Source organism: Cololabis saira, chromosome 19 (assembly GCF_033807715.1).
Source record: "Cololabis saira isolate AMF1-May2022 chromosome 19, fColSai1.1, whole genome shotgun sequence".
NCBI lineage: Eukaryota > Metazoa > Chordata > Actinopteri > Beloniformes > Belonidae > Cololabis > Cololabis saira.
Window position 1 is genome coordinate 17,617,486 of NC_084605.1, and position 14,471 is coordinate 17,631,956.

Here is a 14,471-nt window from a genome sequence, read left to right on the forward strand (position 1 = left end):
AGTACTTCCTGAACAAATAGAATGAAGAAAGACGTTTTAATCTGCTGTTCTGTGTTAATGCTGATGTTTCATGTTTCTGTTGAGACCTGAGAAGCTATTTTGACAAGAAGAACATGCTTTTAAAAAGGGTGTTCAGGGGTGGTGAGATGAACACGTACTGATGTTTAATGTTTGACCTGGTAACAAGTTATAACCAAATACTAAATAATAAGTAATATTAGTTTAAACAAAGGAGAGCATGACAGAGAGATACAGACCATGCTTAATGCCTCCCGTGCAAACCCGAACCAGGATTGTTTTACTTGGTCAGGTAGAGGTCCGGCACCGCTATGAGCTTTATTATTATCTGTGCTCATGATGTGAATGCGTTTCCTCCAGTGACCTGGAAAAGTCTATAGAAGAGCTGCAGAGGAACTCGTCCGTCAACCATGGACTGGTGACCGAGCAGGATGTGGAGCAGAAAAGCAAAGAGCTGAGGATCCTGGGAGAAACACTCACAGAGCTCAAAAGTAGGTGCTGGGAACTCTCATGAACAGAAGCTATGTTTACTTTTTCTAAACCCTTGTTATTGTTTCTTTGAGTCACTTTTCAAATGTATATAAATCTATCTCTCTCTATATCTATCTATCTATCTATCTATCTATCTATCTATCTATCTATCTATCTATCTATCTATCTATCTATCTATCTATCTATCTATCTATCTATCTATCTATCTATCTATCTATCTATCTATCTATCTATCTATCTATCTATCTATCTATCTATCTATCTATCTATCTATCTATCTATCTATCTATCTATCTATCTTATATAATATGCCTGTCCAGCTACAATGGGAGTCTATCAGCGTAGCTAGCCACGCCCACACACAGGGACAGCCAATCAATGTCCACTTCAAGGTGGGACTGACCGTTGTTTTCCACCCCTAACAACTCAAGCACAAACACAGATTTACGATAAAAAAAATAATAATAAAAAAAAAAATATATATATATATATATATATATATATATATATATATATATATATATATATATATATATGTATGTGTGTGTGTATGTATCAGTGGCGACTGTTCAGTAGAGGGCGCCAGGGCGCCGCCCCCATCAAATCAAGAGGAGAATAAAAGAAATATAAAATAAAAAACATGCTGTAAGGTGCATATAATTATTTATTATTATTATCAGTCTGTGGGTGACTGTCAATAGTAATTAAATGTTGTTTAATATTTATTTGGTTACAAATTTTTATTTTTTTATTTTATTTACTTCCGGAAGTAAGGGGCGCCGGTCAAACAGAATCCAGTGTAAGCTCTCGAATATTTGATAAGCATGTGACCTGAGGATCTCTTTTAATTGGTTTGATTTAGATTTGTAAAGTCGTGTGCGTCCCAGAAACACAGTTATCAGCAACGAATCCGCGATCAGTATCGTGACATACTTGTATGTTTTTTTTTTTTATCTAATGTGATTGGACAATTCATTCCCCATCTTTTTTAGAAAATCAAACTGAACTACACAAACCAGATTTTTGAAATAATATTTGTTGATTTTGTATATTATCAAATATTTGACAGAAAGGAACGTTATCTTTTCAAATAATATATATTCCAGACAGAGCAATGGAAATGTTAATGTTTTTCTTCTCTCTAATGTGTAATATAAACTGAACCCAAACCAGGATGAAAAAAACAATACAAAATTAAAGCTGTAAGCAGCGATGAACGGGCCCTCGTGCGTGCAATTTTCACCAATAAGGGTCAAGGACTCAAAACTAAGTCCGATGACACCACCCACGACTCTCTATATCAAACCATTCAAAAGTTATGGCAGAAATAGTAACTATCAAATATCGACCAATCAGAAGAAGGGGCGGGGCTAATTTGCACTAACCACTAGCCACTAACGGCCTCATTTCCATGACAAAATAAGTGTCCAAAGGGGGGCCTTTGGGCCAACATGCCCGAAGGCCAAGTGGGTTGCTGTGGGTTTAATAGGTATAAAAGCCAAATGGCCCCTCTATGGAACTTCTAGTGTTAAAGCTACTCTGCGATAGTGTGATAATTTTGTTGCTATACTGAAATCATTTTTAAAAATGTACTGATAAAAAAAGTGTAAGATTAAAGTTCTAGTTGCAGATTCAGACATGAGAAGTGCTGAAGTACCGCTTGTTTGTCCATTTAAGTAATGTTGTGCAGAGTGACAGATTAATATTCACGAGTCGTTGCACACAGCAATTGCTGTTCCTGGCGTTTTGTTTCTGACCTCTTGTCCTGCTACACTGACCTCTTTAGGTCCCTCTCCATGCTGAATATTAATGAGTGGTTCTGAGGCTCTGCGGGGCTCGTTATTGCTGAAGCTGAGCACTTGTAGGAACTGTGCCCACTCGATTTGACAAGTGTTATGCTGTTCTATGAGCCAATAACTGGATTTAACACCAAGTAATTTAAATAATAAAGAGGCATTCCACTGGATGGTGGGCTACCTAAAAGTAGTTTTTTCCAGGGTATGGAGGTATCTTCAATTCAATTAGGGCTGCAACTAACGACTATTTTAATAGTCGACTAGTCACCGACTATTGAAACGATTAGTCGACTAATCGGATAATTAGTATTTTTTTCTTAAATTTAGTATGTCGCTTTAATTATGTGGCAAATGATAATAAACACGAGAAAGATGGGTACTTCAATGAAAAATACAGGACTGTCTCAGAAAATTTGAATATTGTGATAAAGTCCTTTATTTTCTGTAATGCAAAAATGTCATACATTCTGGATTCATTACAAATCAACTGAAATATTGCAAGCCTTTTATTATTTTAATATTGCTGATCATGGCTTACAGCTTAAGAAAACTCAAATATCCTATCTGAAAAAAATTGAATATTCTGGGAATCTTAAGCTGTAAACCATAATCAGCAATATTGAAATAATAAAAGGCTTGCAATATTTCAGTGGATTTGTAATGAATCCAGAATGTATGACATTTTTGTTGTTTTAATTGCATTACAGAAAATAAAGAACTTTGTCACAATATTCTAATTTTCTGAGACAGTCCTGTAGATATTTTATTCAACTTTGCCCCTGTTCATACCAAAAATTAATAAAATATCCTATTTAAAACCAAGGACAGGCAGTGATCAGTCAGACATAAATCCATGAATAAATAAACCTCTGTCCATTATTTTTCATTTTTTAAGAACAGGCAAATGTGTTATATAAAAAATAAAATAAAACGTCTCATATTTTTTCTGTATCAAGTGGGTGAAATCGGTTCTGGATGGCAGGACGTGCTCTGGGTTGAACTGGTGTATCATTTGTTGAATCCCGTCACCCAGACCCGACGTGCTTTCTCTTCAAATGCTTGTGCATTACCAACGTGCTCCCGTGATAAGCAAGGTCGGCTTTGCAAACCTCGCAAGTCTTCTTTTTATTTACCGTATCGAGGCTAAAAGGCTCCAAAACTTTAGAAGTTTTGTTACGCGCAGCTGCTACAGGACGGGACGCCGTCATTATTGTTTACCCGCTACCGCTCGGCAGAGACGCTATTGCGCATGCGCGACTATCAGCAGAGATTGTGTTGAAGTGAGATGCCTCACTCCGTTGGAAAAACACGTCTGGCGACAATTGTCGACAATGGAATTCATTGTCGACAATTTTGATTATCGATTTTTGTCGACAACGTCGACGAATCGTTGCAGCCCTAAATTCAATTCAATTTTATTTATATAGCGTCTATTACAACAGAAGTTGTCTCTAGGATCTTTCCAGAGCAATTATTACATAAACATAACATAAACAATGGCAGGTAAAAACTCCCCTAGTGGGAGAAAAACCTTAAAGGTATTGTGACATCATTTTTAACATGCTTTTAACACTATTAAAAGTCTTGGCCAACATCCCTCAAAAGTGTCTAAAAGGGTGTAACAAGAAAAACTTCACTCCAGTACTCCATTCCTGGCTTTTTATGACGGTGTTTTTTTGCGCCGTGAAAAACGTGTCCTTTTCCCCCTTTCCTGTCAATCATTGCCCCGCTCCTCCTCCAAACCTCCTCCAACCAACTGCTACACGATTCTGCCGGCGTCTCCACACACACGCGCACACACCGAACCACAAACACCCACACACACAGCCCAGACAGGGCGACTACAGCCCGGGGATGAAGTCCAACCGGGACCAGAGGACCGTAGCTCCCCGCGAGCCATACGCTCACAGCGGCGTCGGAGAGTTAAGCCGGGAGCGACAGGCGAAGCAAGCACGGAAAAGCAGCAGGGCGAAGCAGTCCACCGCAAACAATCATAAAAATAAAGGCATGCAAGCAGCAGTGTCCCCTTATCTTAAGTCCAGTCAGTGGCCGCGGGTCTTCTTAGCAGTTTTCCTCCGGTGATGAGAACAAAAGAGGCTCTAAACAGCTCTGTGTTAAGCCTGATTTATGGTTCCGCGTTAAATCGACGCAGAGCCTACGCCGTAGGGTTCAGCGTATGGTGCGCGTCGCCGCGTAACCCTACGCCGTAGGCTCTGCGTCGGTGTAACGCACCATCAGCCTTTATGGTGCGCTGGAGAGGAGAGGAGGCAGGGAGCTGGGTGGAGGGGGCGGTGATTTAGCGGGTCTATACGTAACGGCCCGCCACCAAACCAGATGCGCCGTTTTTGCATAGTTATGCGTAAAATCCCAGAAAGCACACAATACACTGAATGTTAAAAGTTCGTTGTTTTTTGGGTGTAATTGATGTCAAGACACCCAACAAAACACAAAAAATCAAGAAAAATGTGTTTTTCATGTCACAATACCTTTAAGTAGCCAGGCAGGGTGGAGAGATTGATTGGGCACACCTGTGCCCAATCAATCAATGCCCAGCTGAGTGGCTGCTCCCCCGCAGCCCAAACCCAATCCTCCACCCTGCCACCCTGACGTTTCAGGTTGATCGTTGTTTTGCAAATATATGTCCCATTGTTTTTTTTTTTTTTTAATTAACAAAGTCGGGATCACCAATTTCTGGAAGGTGGTATGATTCCCTTCTTCACCAGAGTGAAAGATGCATGATCGCTGATAGTAATAGGATGGATTTTGAGATATTGAAGTGTTCAAACTTAGTCTTGGTCTCTGGCCATCTGGTATTCTCCCTCCCAGGTGATGAACTTGATGGAACGTGATGTTTTCTACAACATCCTCTGGGAGTTTAAGATGTGTTTTGATGGAGTTTTTAACCGTATTTTCTGGGTCCTCCTCCGCCTGCTCTGGGATTCCCAAAAATACCAGGTTATCTCTCATGCTCCGGGCCTGCAGGTTGATGATGGTCTCCTTGATGGTTTTGTTGTCCTTTTGGAGATGGTTAATTCCCTCCGTGAGTGAATTCACCGTCTCCTTCAGGCAGGTGTTCTCCGCTGCCAGCACCTCCACCTGTTGCTGGCTGAACTCCAGAGATTCGCGCAGTGTCTATAGCTCTTTGTAAAGGAGCTCCAGAAGGGACAGGCGGGAATCGAAGCTGGACAAACGGCTGTCGATGGACAGCAAAATGTCAGCAGTGGAGTTTCCCGGAGGAGAGAAGACTCGAGGTGATTCTTCATCCCGAGACCTTTTTGAGGTTGAGGCGCTGCTCGGTGTAGGTGCAGCCTTTGCCGTGGTCCAGAATGTTTATGTTTGTAAAGCTTAATGTTTAGATATGTTCTATTAATTTAATGTTGGTTGTTTTAAATCAAGCGTTACTGAAGACAACTGAAGACAAGGAAATGTTTAGTTAGCCATGGTTGAATTCTGCGTAGGTCTCGTGTTTTCTCGCGGTGCTACAGCATCACCCTCATCTCTTTAGTGTCACTGACATTTTATTGACCATTTTAAAGAGGATAAATCATGATGTAAAGAATTTTCAATAGATGAGTCATTCAAAGTTTCAGGAAACTGTGACATCACAGATCCCGAGCAGAGTATAGTTATCCAGCGTCGGCATGTTCATCACCACACAGTTTAACATCATGCAGCATTTACTGTTCCTCAGAAGTGGGTGGTGTAAATTTGTAACTGATTTTGAGAGGCATACCCAGTGGAGGAGAGGTTGGAATTAAATGAAGAGTCTGAAGGAGCTGCTTTATTCCAATAAGACCTGAGCAAACATTGCCAGTTTATGAAATAAAGCTCACCTATCTGACAAAGATAGTTTTTATGTCCATCTATGGCTTCTGTTTCGATGTAGATGACCCCTTCTTAGTCTTCCGTGCAAATCCACCCAAATGTGGGAGGAAGGAAAATGACACAACCTCCTTCCTTTTCTTTCTCTATTTCTTGTAAGCTCCCCTGTCTTCCCCTTTACTCCACAAACTGTCCTCCTCCTGCTTTCCTTATTTACACATCCCTCTGACACAATACTTTTTTTCTATTTATTCATCTCTCTTTCTCCCACTGTCACCCCCTCCTCCTCTGCTGAGAAGACCAGTTCCCCAACCTGCAGAGTAAGATGCGGGTGGTACTGAGGGTGGAGGTGGAGGCTGTTAAGTTCCTGAAAGAGGAGCCTCATCGCCTGGATGCGCTGCTGAAGCGCTGCAGCACCATGACTGATGCTCTCAGCACACTGCGCAGGTAATCACACCCAATGCTGCTCATGTTTATGCTGCTTGGGTGTTAAAGCTGATCACACAACATGTTTACTGCTCTCGTGGAAAATAATTAATGCATTAATTAACTAATCCTCCGTAGGGTTTAAGGGTGCTTATATAAAAAAATAAGGACTCACTGGATCCCATCAGTTCGGTGTTGATTGAAGAGCCTTATTTTTGTGATACATGCATATATTTTTTTTTACTTTATTGCCGGTCAGAAGTTGCAAAGCGTGAGCCAGTTTCTCCTTCTTTATTTGAGGGGGGCTACCATCACCATTAAGCAGGACATGTGTTTCATGAGGATGTCCTTAACAAAAGGATAAAACAGCTAATATCCATATTATATAGTGTAATTTCATTCATAAGCACCTTGCGTAAGTGTGACCACTTCAGACCAAATGGGGGCAGCATGTGGATATTAGTCAGTCCTTGGCATAAGACACAACAAAGTATACAGTAATCACTACACGAGGCATACAGTATTTCATGTCCATAGCTTTTTGTGTACAAATAAAAGTTGATCTTGCTGTATACAACAAGCATCATAAGTTTACAATCTGGCATCCATCAGCAGTAAGAGCTTATCCTGCTGGAGAAGCGTTGCAAGTTCTGCATCAGACTTCATTCCTTTATTTACTAAAATGACAATGTTAAAGAATGTACAAATGTATGGAGGATTTTTTGTGCCAAAATTAAATGAATAAATACATCATTAATTAATTAAAATGGGAATGAAATATATCATTAATTAATTAAATGTGTCATTAATTACTTAAAATTAGAATGAAATATGTCATTAATTAATTAAAATACAATTCATTTTAAGTAAAAATATATATTTATTATTTCAGCATTTAATTAATTAATGACACATTTAATTAATGATTTCGTGTTGCTGAATCATGAAATGTAAATGTAAAACTGTCAGTTTCACTCGTCAAACTCAGTGGGCGGGGCTAACGCAAATATAGTGGAATCCACTGCTTTGGACTTTCTAAACATGACAGCTGTGAGTTTGGAGGATTTTCGTGAACTTTGTAGAGTTGGTGAGCGATATCTTCGACCTTGCAGAGTATGTGGAAGCAAGATCTGCTGACCCCGAGCATGTAGCATGTAAAGCAGAGTAACTGCTCGATTTCGTTGGAGTTATTTCTGCACTTTCCCATCTTGACTTGATGTGCAGGGGAACCAATGAGGTGTTTGGAATCCGCCCACTGAGTTTGACGAGTGAAACTGACAGTTTTACATTTACATTTCATGATTCAGCAACACAAAATCATTAATTAAATGTGTCATTAATTAATAAATGCAGTTTTACATTTCATGATTCACACGCAACACGAAATCATGAATTAAATGTGTCATTAATGAATTAAATGCTGAAATAATAAATATATATTTTTACTTAAAATGAATTGTATTTTAATTAATTAATGACATATTTCATTCTAATTTTAATTAATTAATGACACATTTAATTAATTAATGATACATTTCATTCCCATTTTAATTAATTAATGATGTATTTATTTATTTAATTTTGGCACAAAAAATCCTCCATACAAATGTAGACATCCAGTTGAATTATTGCAATGTACAATGTGATTTGTTGAAAGCTTACAGTATCTCCCCCTGGCTTTGGGAGAGTGTTTTCCCACCAACAGTGAGACTAGTCCATCCTTTGCTTTTTCTGAAAACTCTGGGTACCAGACCTGTCCATAACCTCCTCATCACCTCTGTTACCTGCAACGACATGTCCACTGAAGTCTGCTCCAACCACCACTCTGTCACCTCTGGGGATCTCTGCATCACTTCATCTACCTCACTCCAGAACTTCTCCTTCTCTTCTAACTTACATCTTACCTGTGGGGCAGAACCACTGACAACCATAAACATCACACCTTCAGTTTCCAGCTTTAGACTCATCACTCTGACACTCTTTTCACCTCCAGAACATTCCTGACCAACTCGTCTTTAAGATAACTTTAAGATAACTTTAAGATAACCGTGATAAAAAGCTTAAATCCTGCTCCTAAGCTCCTGGCCTCACAAACTTTCCACCTGGTCCCCTGGACACACAGTATATCCACCTTTCTCATTTGCATCATGTCAGTCAACTCTCTAGCTTTTCCTGTCATTGTCTCTGAATTCAGAGACTCTCAGTCCTAGACTCTTGACTTTCCTCTTCTACCTCTGCCTTTGGGCACGCCTCCCTCCTCTCCTCCTTCTTTGACCCACAGTAACCCATCCTCCATCAGCACCCTGCAAGTTGACAAGTTGAAGCTGTCGTTGTTAACCCTGGCCTGGACCATCCGGTATGGAAATCCGATTTGTGACTTGCATCATTGATTATTTGGTGTTGGTTTTATGTCGGATGCCCTTCCTGACACAACCCTCTGCATTTATCCGGGTTTGGGACCGGCACAAGGAAGACACTGGCTATGGCTATATGACAAAGAGGACCAAGTGCTCTTGACTAGCTTGAACCTCAGATGAGAACAAGAATGGGACAACACCCAGCAACTCTTGTCGACAGTTAGCAGACATATATGAACTATTTTTAAAAGCTATTCTATGCTACAAAGAAGTAAACATCAGTCAGTCCCAATCTGAGACATGCTGTTCATATTCAACAATATTATTGCTATTAATGCAGGACCCACACAGTGTGATGTTGAATGGTGATATTGTTTTGTTTCCCCCTCGTTTGTACAGACAAGTCACTGAGGGTGGGTGGAATGTCCCCGAAGAGCTCTCCAGCCAACCTCACAAGCGATCTGAGGACCTCGGTCGCAGCTCTGACCTGGATATCCTGAACAGTCCTCCTCTCAGCCTCACTGACCTGAGTACCAGTGCTGGCCTGGCCAACTGGAAGCCCATGTCAGCTGGAGACACAGATGCTTCTGGCCCCGAGCAGGACATCCAGTCATCCCTGAGCTTCAGAAACAGAGTTCTGGATGAGCTGCCATGTCGGCGTCCTGCTGACAAGTCTGTGTCTGCTGAAGTCAGACTGGTAATTATTGTCATTTTTTCTTTCTGCAGTGAACAGTCAAATATTTGCTGCTCTTTATTTAGCAGTGTTGGGATGGGCCAGATGGCAGATATCCATTTATACTTGAAATTATATCTGAAAGCAGTTAAATCTGTTATTGAGACCCCATTCATACACCAGATGGTATAGTATTCTATGTATCCATGCTGTTTTCAAAAACACTCTTTTTGTATCTGTCCCAGTTATGCTTGCCAGAATCGTACATATTATTTGTCCCTATCTTTTTATATGTCAGGCAGCTGAGCGGGACTGGGAGGAGAAGCGTGCCAGTCTGACCCAATTCAGTGCCCAGGACATCAATCGCCTCTTGGAAGAGACCCAGGCTGAGCTGATGAAGGCCATCCCAGACCTTGACTTCGCTGCCAAGCATATAAACAAGCCCGCAGTGCCCCCCAAGCCTCAGATCACCATCCCAATAACCTCCACCACAGTCCCAACTCCTGCAGCTGGAACCACTGGGACCACAGCCACCAACGCCATTACAACCAGCACACCCATTGGGGACCAGCAGCCTGGAAAAGTTCAAATGGCTGCCCAGAAGCTGAACAGTATGGAGGGGGCTGCTTCGCATCGAGGATCGGGTGAGTACTTGGTATTTTACTATTGTCAGTGCAGAGGAGATTCTTTGTAAAACAATACAGATGACTGAAGTGTTGTGTTTGTACAGTGGACATCAGTGCAGCCAGGTACAGGACGGAGAAGCCCTCCAAGTCTCCTCCTCCACCACCCCCTCGCCGAAGCTTCCCATCGGCACATGGCCTCACCACCAACCGCACAGGGGACGTCATCGTCACCAAGAATCTGAAGGTGAGACACTCTCAAGACCTTTTTTATGTGGAATCAGTTAAGACAGGGAAAATAACGAGTATCTATGGCAACCAAGTCATCAGATAAAATGGCAGATTATGAAAAAAGTGCTTGTTTTTTGTTGTCCTAAATTTAAAATGGAGAAAGACGCAATCTACTGATGAATCGGGTTTCGTAATCATGTACATCAAGTTCAGAACGAGTGTGAAGCTCACCGTGTTGTTTCTGTCCAAACCGCTCCAATCCAGGGTGACCGATTCATCTAATCTAATCCATATTATACTAATATCACATAGTGTTTAGGAATATTTTCAGCAGTCCAGGAGGAGGATGGATTTATTTTTCATAGCATTTCTAAACTATATATTCATATTATATTGCCACATTTGTGCAAAAAAAAAAAATGACGCCCTGTCACATCTTTTCTAAAGCGTCTGTCCTGTGTGTAAAGAGGGTTGGCCCTGAATATTGCTTATTAGAAATAGCGTCCTTCTACGATTAAAACCTTTCACACAATGACACCCAAGCATTTACTGGACAAATTCTTGTGAAAATGTAAGGCTTTTTAGCTTTTAACAATTTATGGGACCATGACCATATCAAACATTACCTTCACATCAGATGCTTCTGAAAACCCCAATCATTTTACATTAAAGGGGGCATAGGATGACAACGTGATGTTTGCAGTGCTTGAGAACGAGGGTGGAGCTTTTAAAGTAGCTGCTAACTCAAAAACTCTGCCCAAGTGTGTTTTTGGGGCTGCTTCAGTTTGCAACATCCCACCCAGATCAGAGTTTCACCGTCCTCATCTCTACCAAGTTGAATTTTTCTCTGCATTGTCTGTACTTCAGAAGTGGATAGCACAAAGCTTTAATAGTGATTTGGAATAAGACACAAGCAGGAACAGGGGGTGTGTGGGGTGGCTGACTCCACACTCTAAAACCTGCTGCATTACATCTGTGAAGAGCTTTCATACTGTGTCATTGGTGATTTTATCAAATTTGTCAATCATATTTAATTAGGACCTCATAAATGGTGTCAGCTCGTGACAAAAAAGTACATTCATCTTCTTCGTTTTTCATAAGTTGAGAACAAGTCGTCGTGCGGCGCCGCCACATTTATTTCCAAGAGCAGCAGATTGTAGCACAGTGGAAATGACTTATTTTGGATGTTCTAAAGATCACTACTGACTTTTATTTCTGAGCAAAACCAAGAGTGTGGGGACATTTATAATAAAGCTCCTGCTAACTGATGTTTTTATGATCGATAATAATCACAATTATTTGATATACTTGGGATCAAAATAAGCTAAAAGTGTCACATAAATCACAGTTTTCTAAAGGCCAGATTTGATGTCTTCAGATGTGTTCTTGCCTTCATCATCAAATCATAGCGGTTTGTTCTCAGCTGAGAAAAAAAACACACAGCTGAGACGCTCAACAAAAGAAGGTAGAGGTGCAGCCGACAGAGATGCTGCTGTTGATGTATAACGTAAGATGTTTTGTGATCATTCATTGAGAGGAGGTTTCAATGAGCCAGTTTCCTGTCCAGATGGAAGAAGATGATGACATGCCTAAAACTCTGGTGAAGCTGCGGCGCACCCCCTCTGACGGCCCCCGACCCGCCTCAACCCCGCCAGTGATCGCAGCATCAGCTGTTCAAGACGAGGACAATGAAGAGAAGATCATCGCTGAGCTAGACGTAAGGCCGTGTGGATGACGATCAGTTATTCTACTGCACATTTCTGTTTTTGGATGTTGTGTGATGACATGTCCTCACTACACTCTTTGACAAACGAAAATATTTCAGAGAACACCTGTAAAAGTTTCCCCTTGTAGTAAACTGCACAGCATCCAAGCAAAGCCTCCCCCTTCCTGCACCTTTGGGTCCGTGGGCAGAAAGGTAAATCTAAAACCTCCAGCATTCGTCTGTCGCTGCCGCACCTGTGGACTTCTGATTCTTACTTGCCTCTTTTTTTTAGTTTACTACTACTACTACATTTTTCCTCCTGCTGAGTAAGCTCTAATAGTGTCTCAATATGAAAGCATCAACACATAATTTCTTTGGGGAAAAAAGAGAATAATCATCAAAGTTTATCGCTTAAAAATACCTGCACATGGAACAGTGTGATAATTCAGGCTAAAATAAGAGCACTAAACTGGCATATTAACCAATGATAATAATATTTTCTTCATTAAAAAAAGAATTTTATATTGCAGTGATTAAATTACAGTAACACGACCCATCCAGTCTCTCTGTACTTGCACAGAAGAAAAGCTTGTAATTTCACTGAGAAGAGGACTTGATTCTGCACTTGCCCCAAAGTTATAATTTAGTCTTCTTTTGAATCAGATTATGTTTTGCAAAATATTTGATTTATACATTTTACAAGGGTGAAAACTTAACTCTGCAACGTTGATGTGTGGGTGTGTTTGGATTTAGAGATGCTGAACTGAGCTTCTATTTCTAATCTCGCTAAAAGCTCATCTTGTTAGCTCACTTCCAATCCTGCTGCGAGCTCCGAATGTGTTTTTCAAGCATGTGAAATCTTAATCAACCACTTCTCTATCTGTGTAAAATGCAGGCTACAAGCCTGGTGTTGGGAAGAGTCAGCATGGACTGAAGCATGCCATGTATTTCAATTTGCTATGCAGACTGCAAACAGCAGTTCAGCTCCTGGCAGCTCGAGTGACACATTCAGCTCAATAAACAACTCGTGTTTTTACTGGACGTAGCACACATCAACAGCAGCCAGGTAGCTGTCGGATGAAGGAGGGAGGTTGTGGAGGTTCAAGATAATAGACTTTTTTCACATTCAAGTATTTTAAATACAATGAAGAGAAATAAAAAACAAAACTCTAACAGACTAAAGCACGAGACAAAAGTTTCTGATGTGTAAACAAACGTCACAGGAGGCTGCATTTATTTGAAGCAGTCTTGTCATCATTGGAATTTTGCCATAACTGAAATAAAGTAACATTTTTGAGTAAGATACGACCAAGTCTGGGAATATCAGCACAGATGTGTGAAGCTGCTTCACAGCTGCATTGCACCAGAGACTTTCTATAAACCGAGACAGCCCACTAAGGTTCGAGTTGCTGTATCTGTGTCACGTGACTGCCACGCCCCTTTAGGAGACAGGAAGCAGGTCCTGAGTCTATTGAGTCCTATGGGAAAAGTGAACGTGAGCACAGATTATTACCAATTCCTTCGCCCCATAGTAACCTAAGTAAATATGGGACCCATTTTTCAAAAGCCACAAACCTTCTGAACATTCTGACACCAAAATGGCAATTTTCAGACCGACAGATTAGGAGAAAATGAACTTTGTTTGAGACCTGTCTCTGTCTGAGCAACACACTCTCGCGAGATTTGGCTCTCATCGTTTTCCCATGGGATAAAATTAAGTTTAAAACTAAAATAAAACTTGCTTCTTTGCTTAATAATACTGTTATTTTTATTATTTAAGTATTTTTGGAAGAAAGTTGTACTGTATCTAGTGTTGTATGTTCCAAAACGATGTGGGGAGAGGGGCGGCCACGCCCACTTAGGAGACCGGAAGTGTATACAATTTCAAACCATTGCCAGTAACGGCAATGCGCTATCTTGTGTATAGAAGATCTTTGATTGCACTTAATCAATGACTTACTCTTAACTTTTCAAGTAAAATAAGCCTGACATGACCATAGTTAATAAGCTAATAATGGGAGTTAACCAATCATATATACATACACAGAAATACAAGATCTGAAATGGCACATATGCCGGCGGCTCCGCAGCTCCTTCTGCGTGGATCCTGGAGGAGCTCCCAGGTAACTTTGGGAAGGTTACATAAGGTTCTCGTGTTCCCAGCAGGCTTCCTGGGCCTGTTTCCCAATTCACGACATGGCACGGCACCACATGTGGAGAAGCTTCTAAACCTACAAGTCAAATTGCTTGTCATCTGTCCAATTATATGATAGGTCTGCGATTCAGTCTCAGTGAAACATGTCCAGCTGAAAGTTTGCCTTGGCGTCG

The 14,471-nt window shown here is 40.9% G+C and overlaps 1 protein-coding gene across 3 annotated transcripts in view; it reads left to right on the forward strand.

The window, feature by feature from the left end:
- srcin1b (SRC kinase signaling inhibitor 1b) overlaps positions 1 to 14,471 on the forward strand; it is a 147,651-nt gene that overhangs the window by 124,239 nt on the left and 8,941 nt on the right. For all 3 annotated transcript variants that reach the window (XM_061707906.1, XM_061707907.1, XM_061707909.1), the window contains 6 exons: positions 379 to 509; positions 6,428 to 6,575; positions 9,311 to 9,608; positions 9,883 to 10,228; positions 10,315 to 10,454; positions 12,006 to 12,155. In XM_061707906.1, the coding sequence (XP_061563890.1) occupies positions 379 to 509; positions 6,428 to 6,575; positions 9,311 to 9,608; positions 9,883 to 10,228; positions 10,315 to 10,454; positions 12,006 to 12,155 (1,213 nt within the window). The remainder of the gene's footprint in view (positions 1 to 378; positions 510 to 6,427; positions 6,576 to 9,310; positions 9,609 to 9,882; positions 10,229 to 10,314; positions 10,455 to 12,005; positions 12,156 to 14,471) is intronic.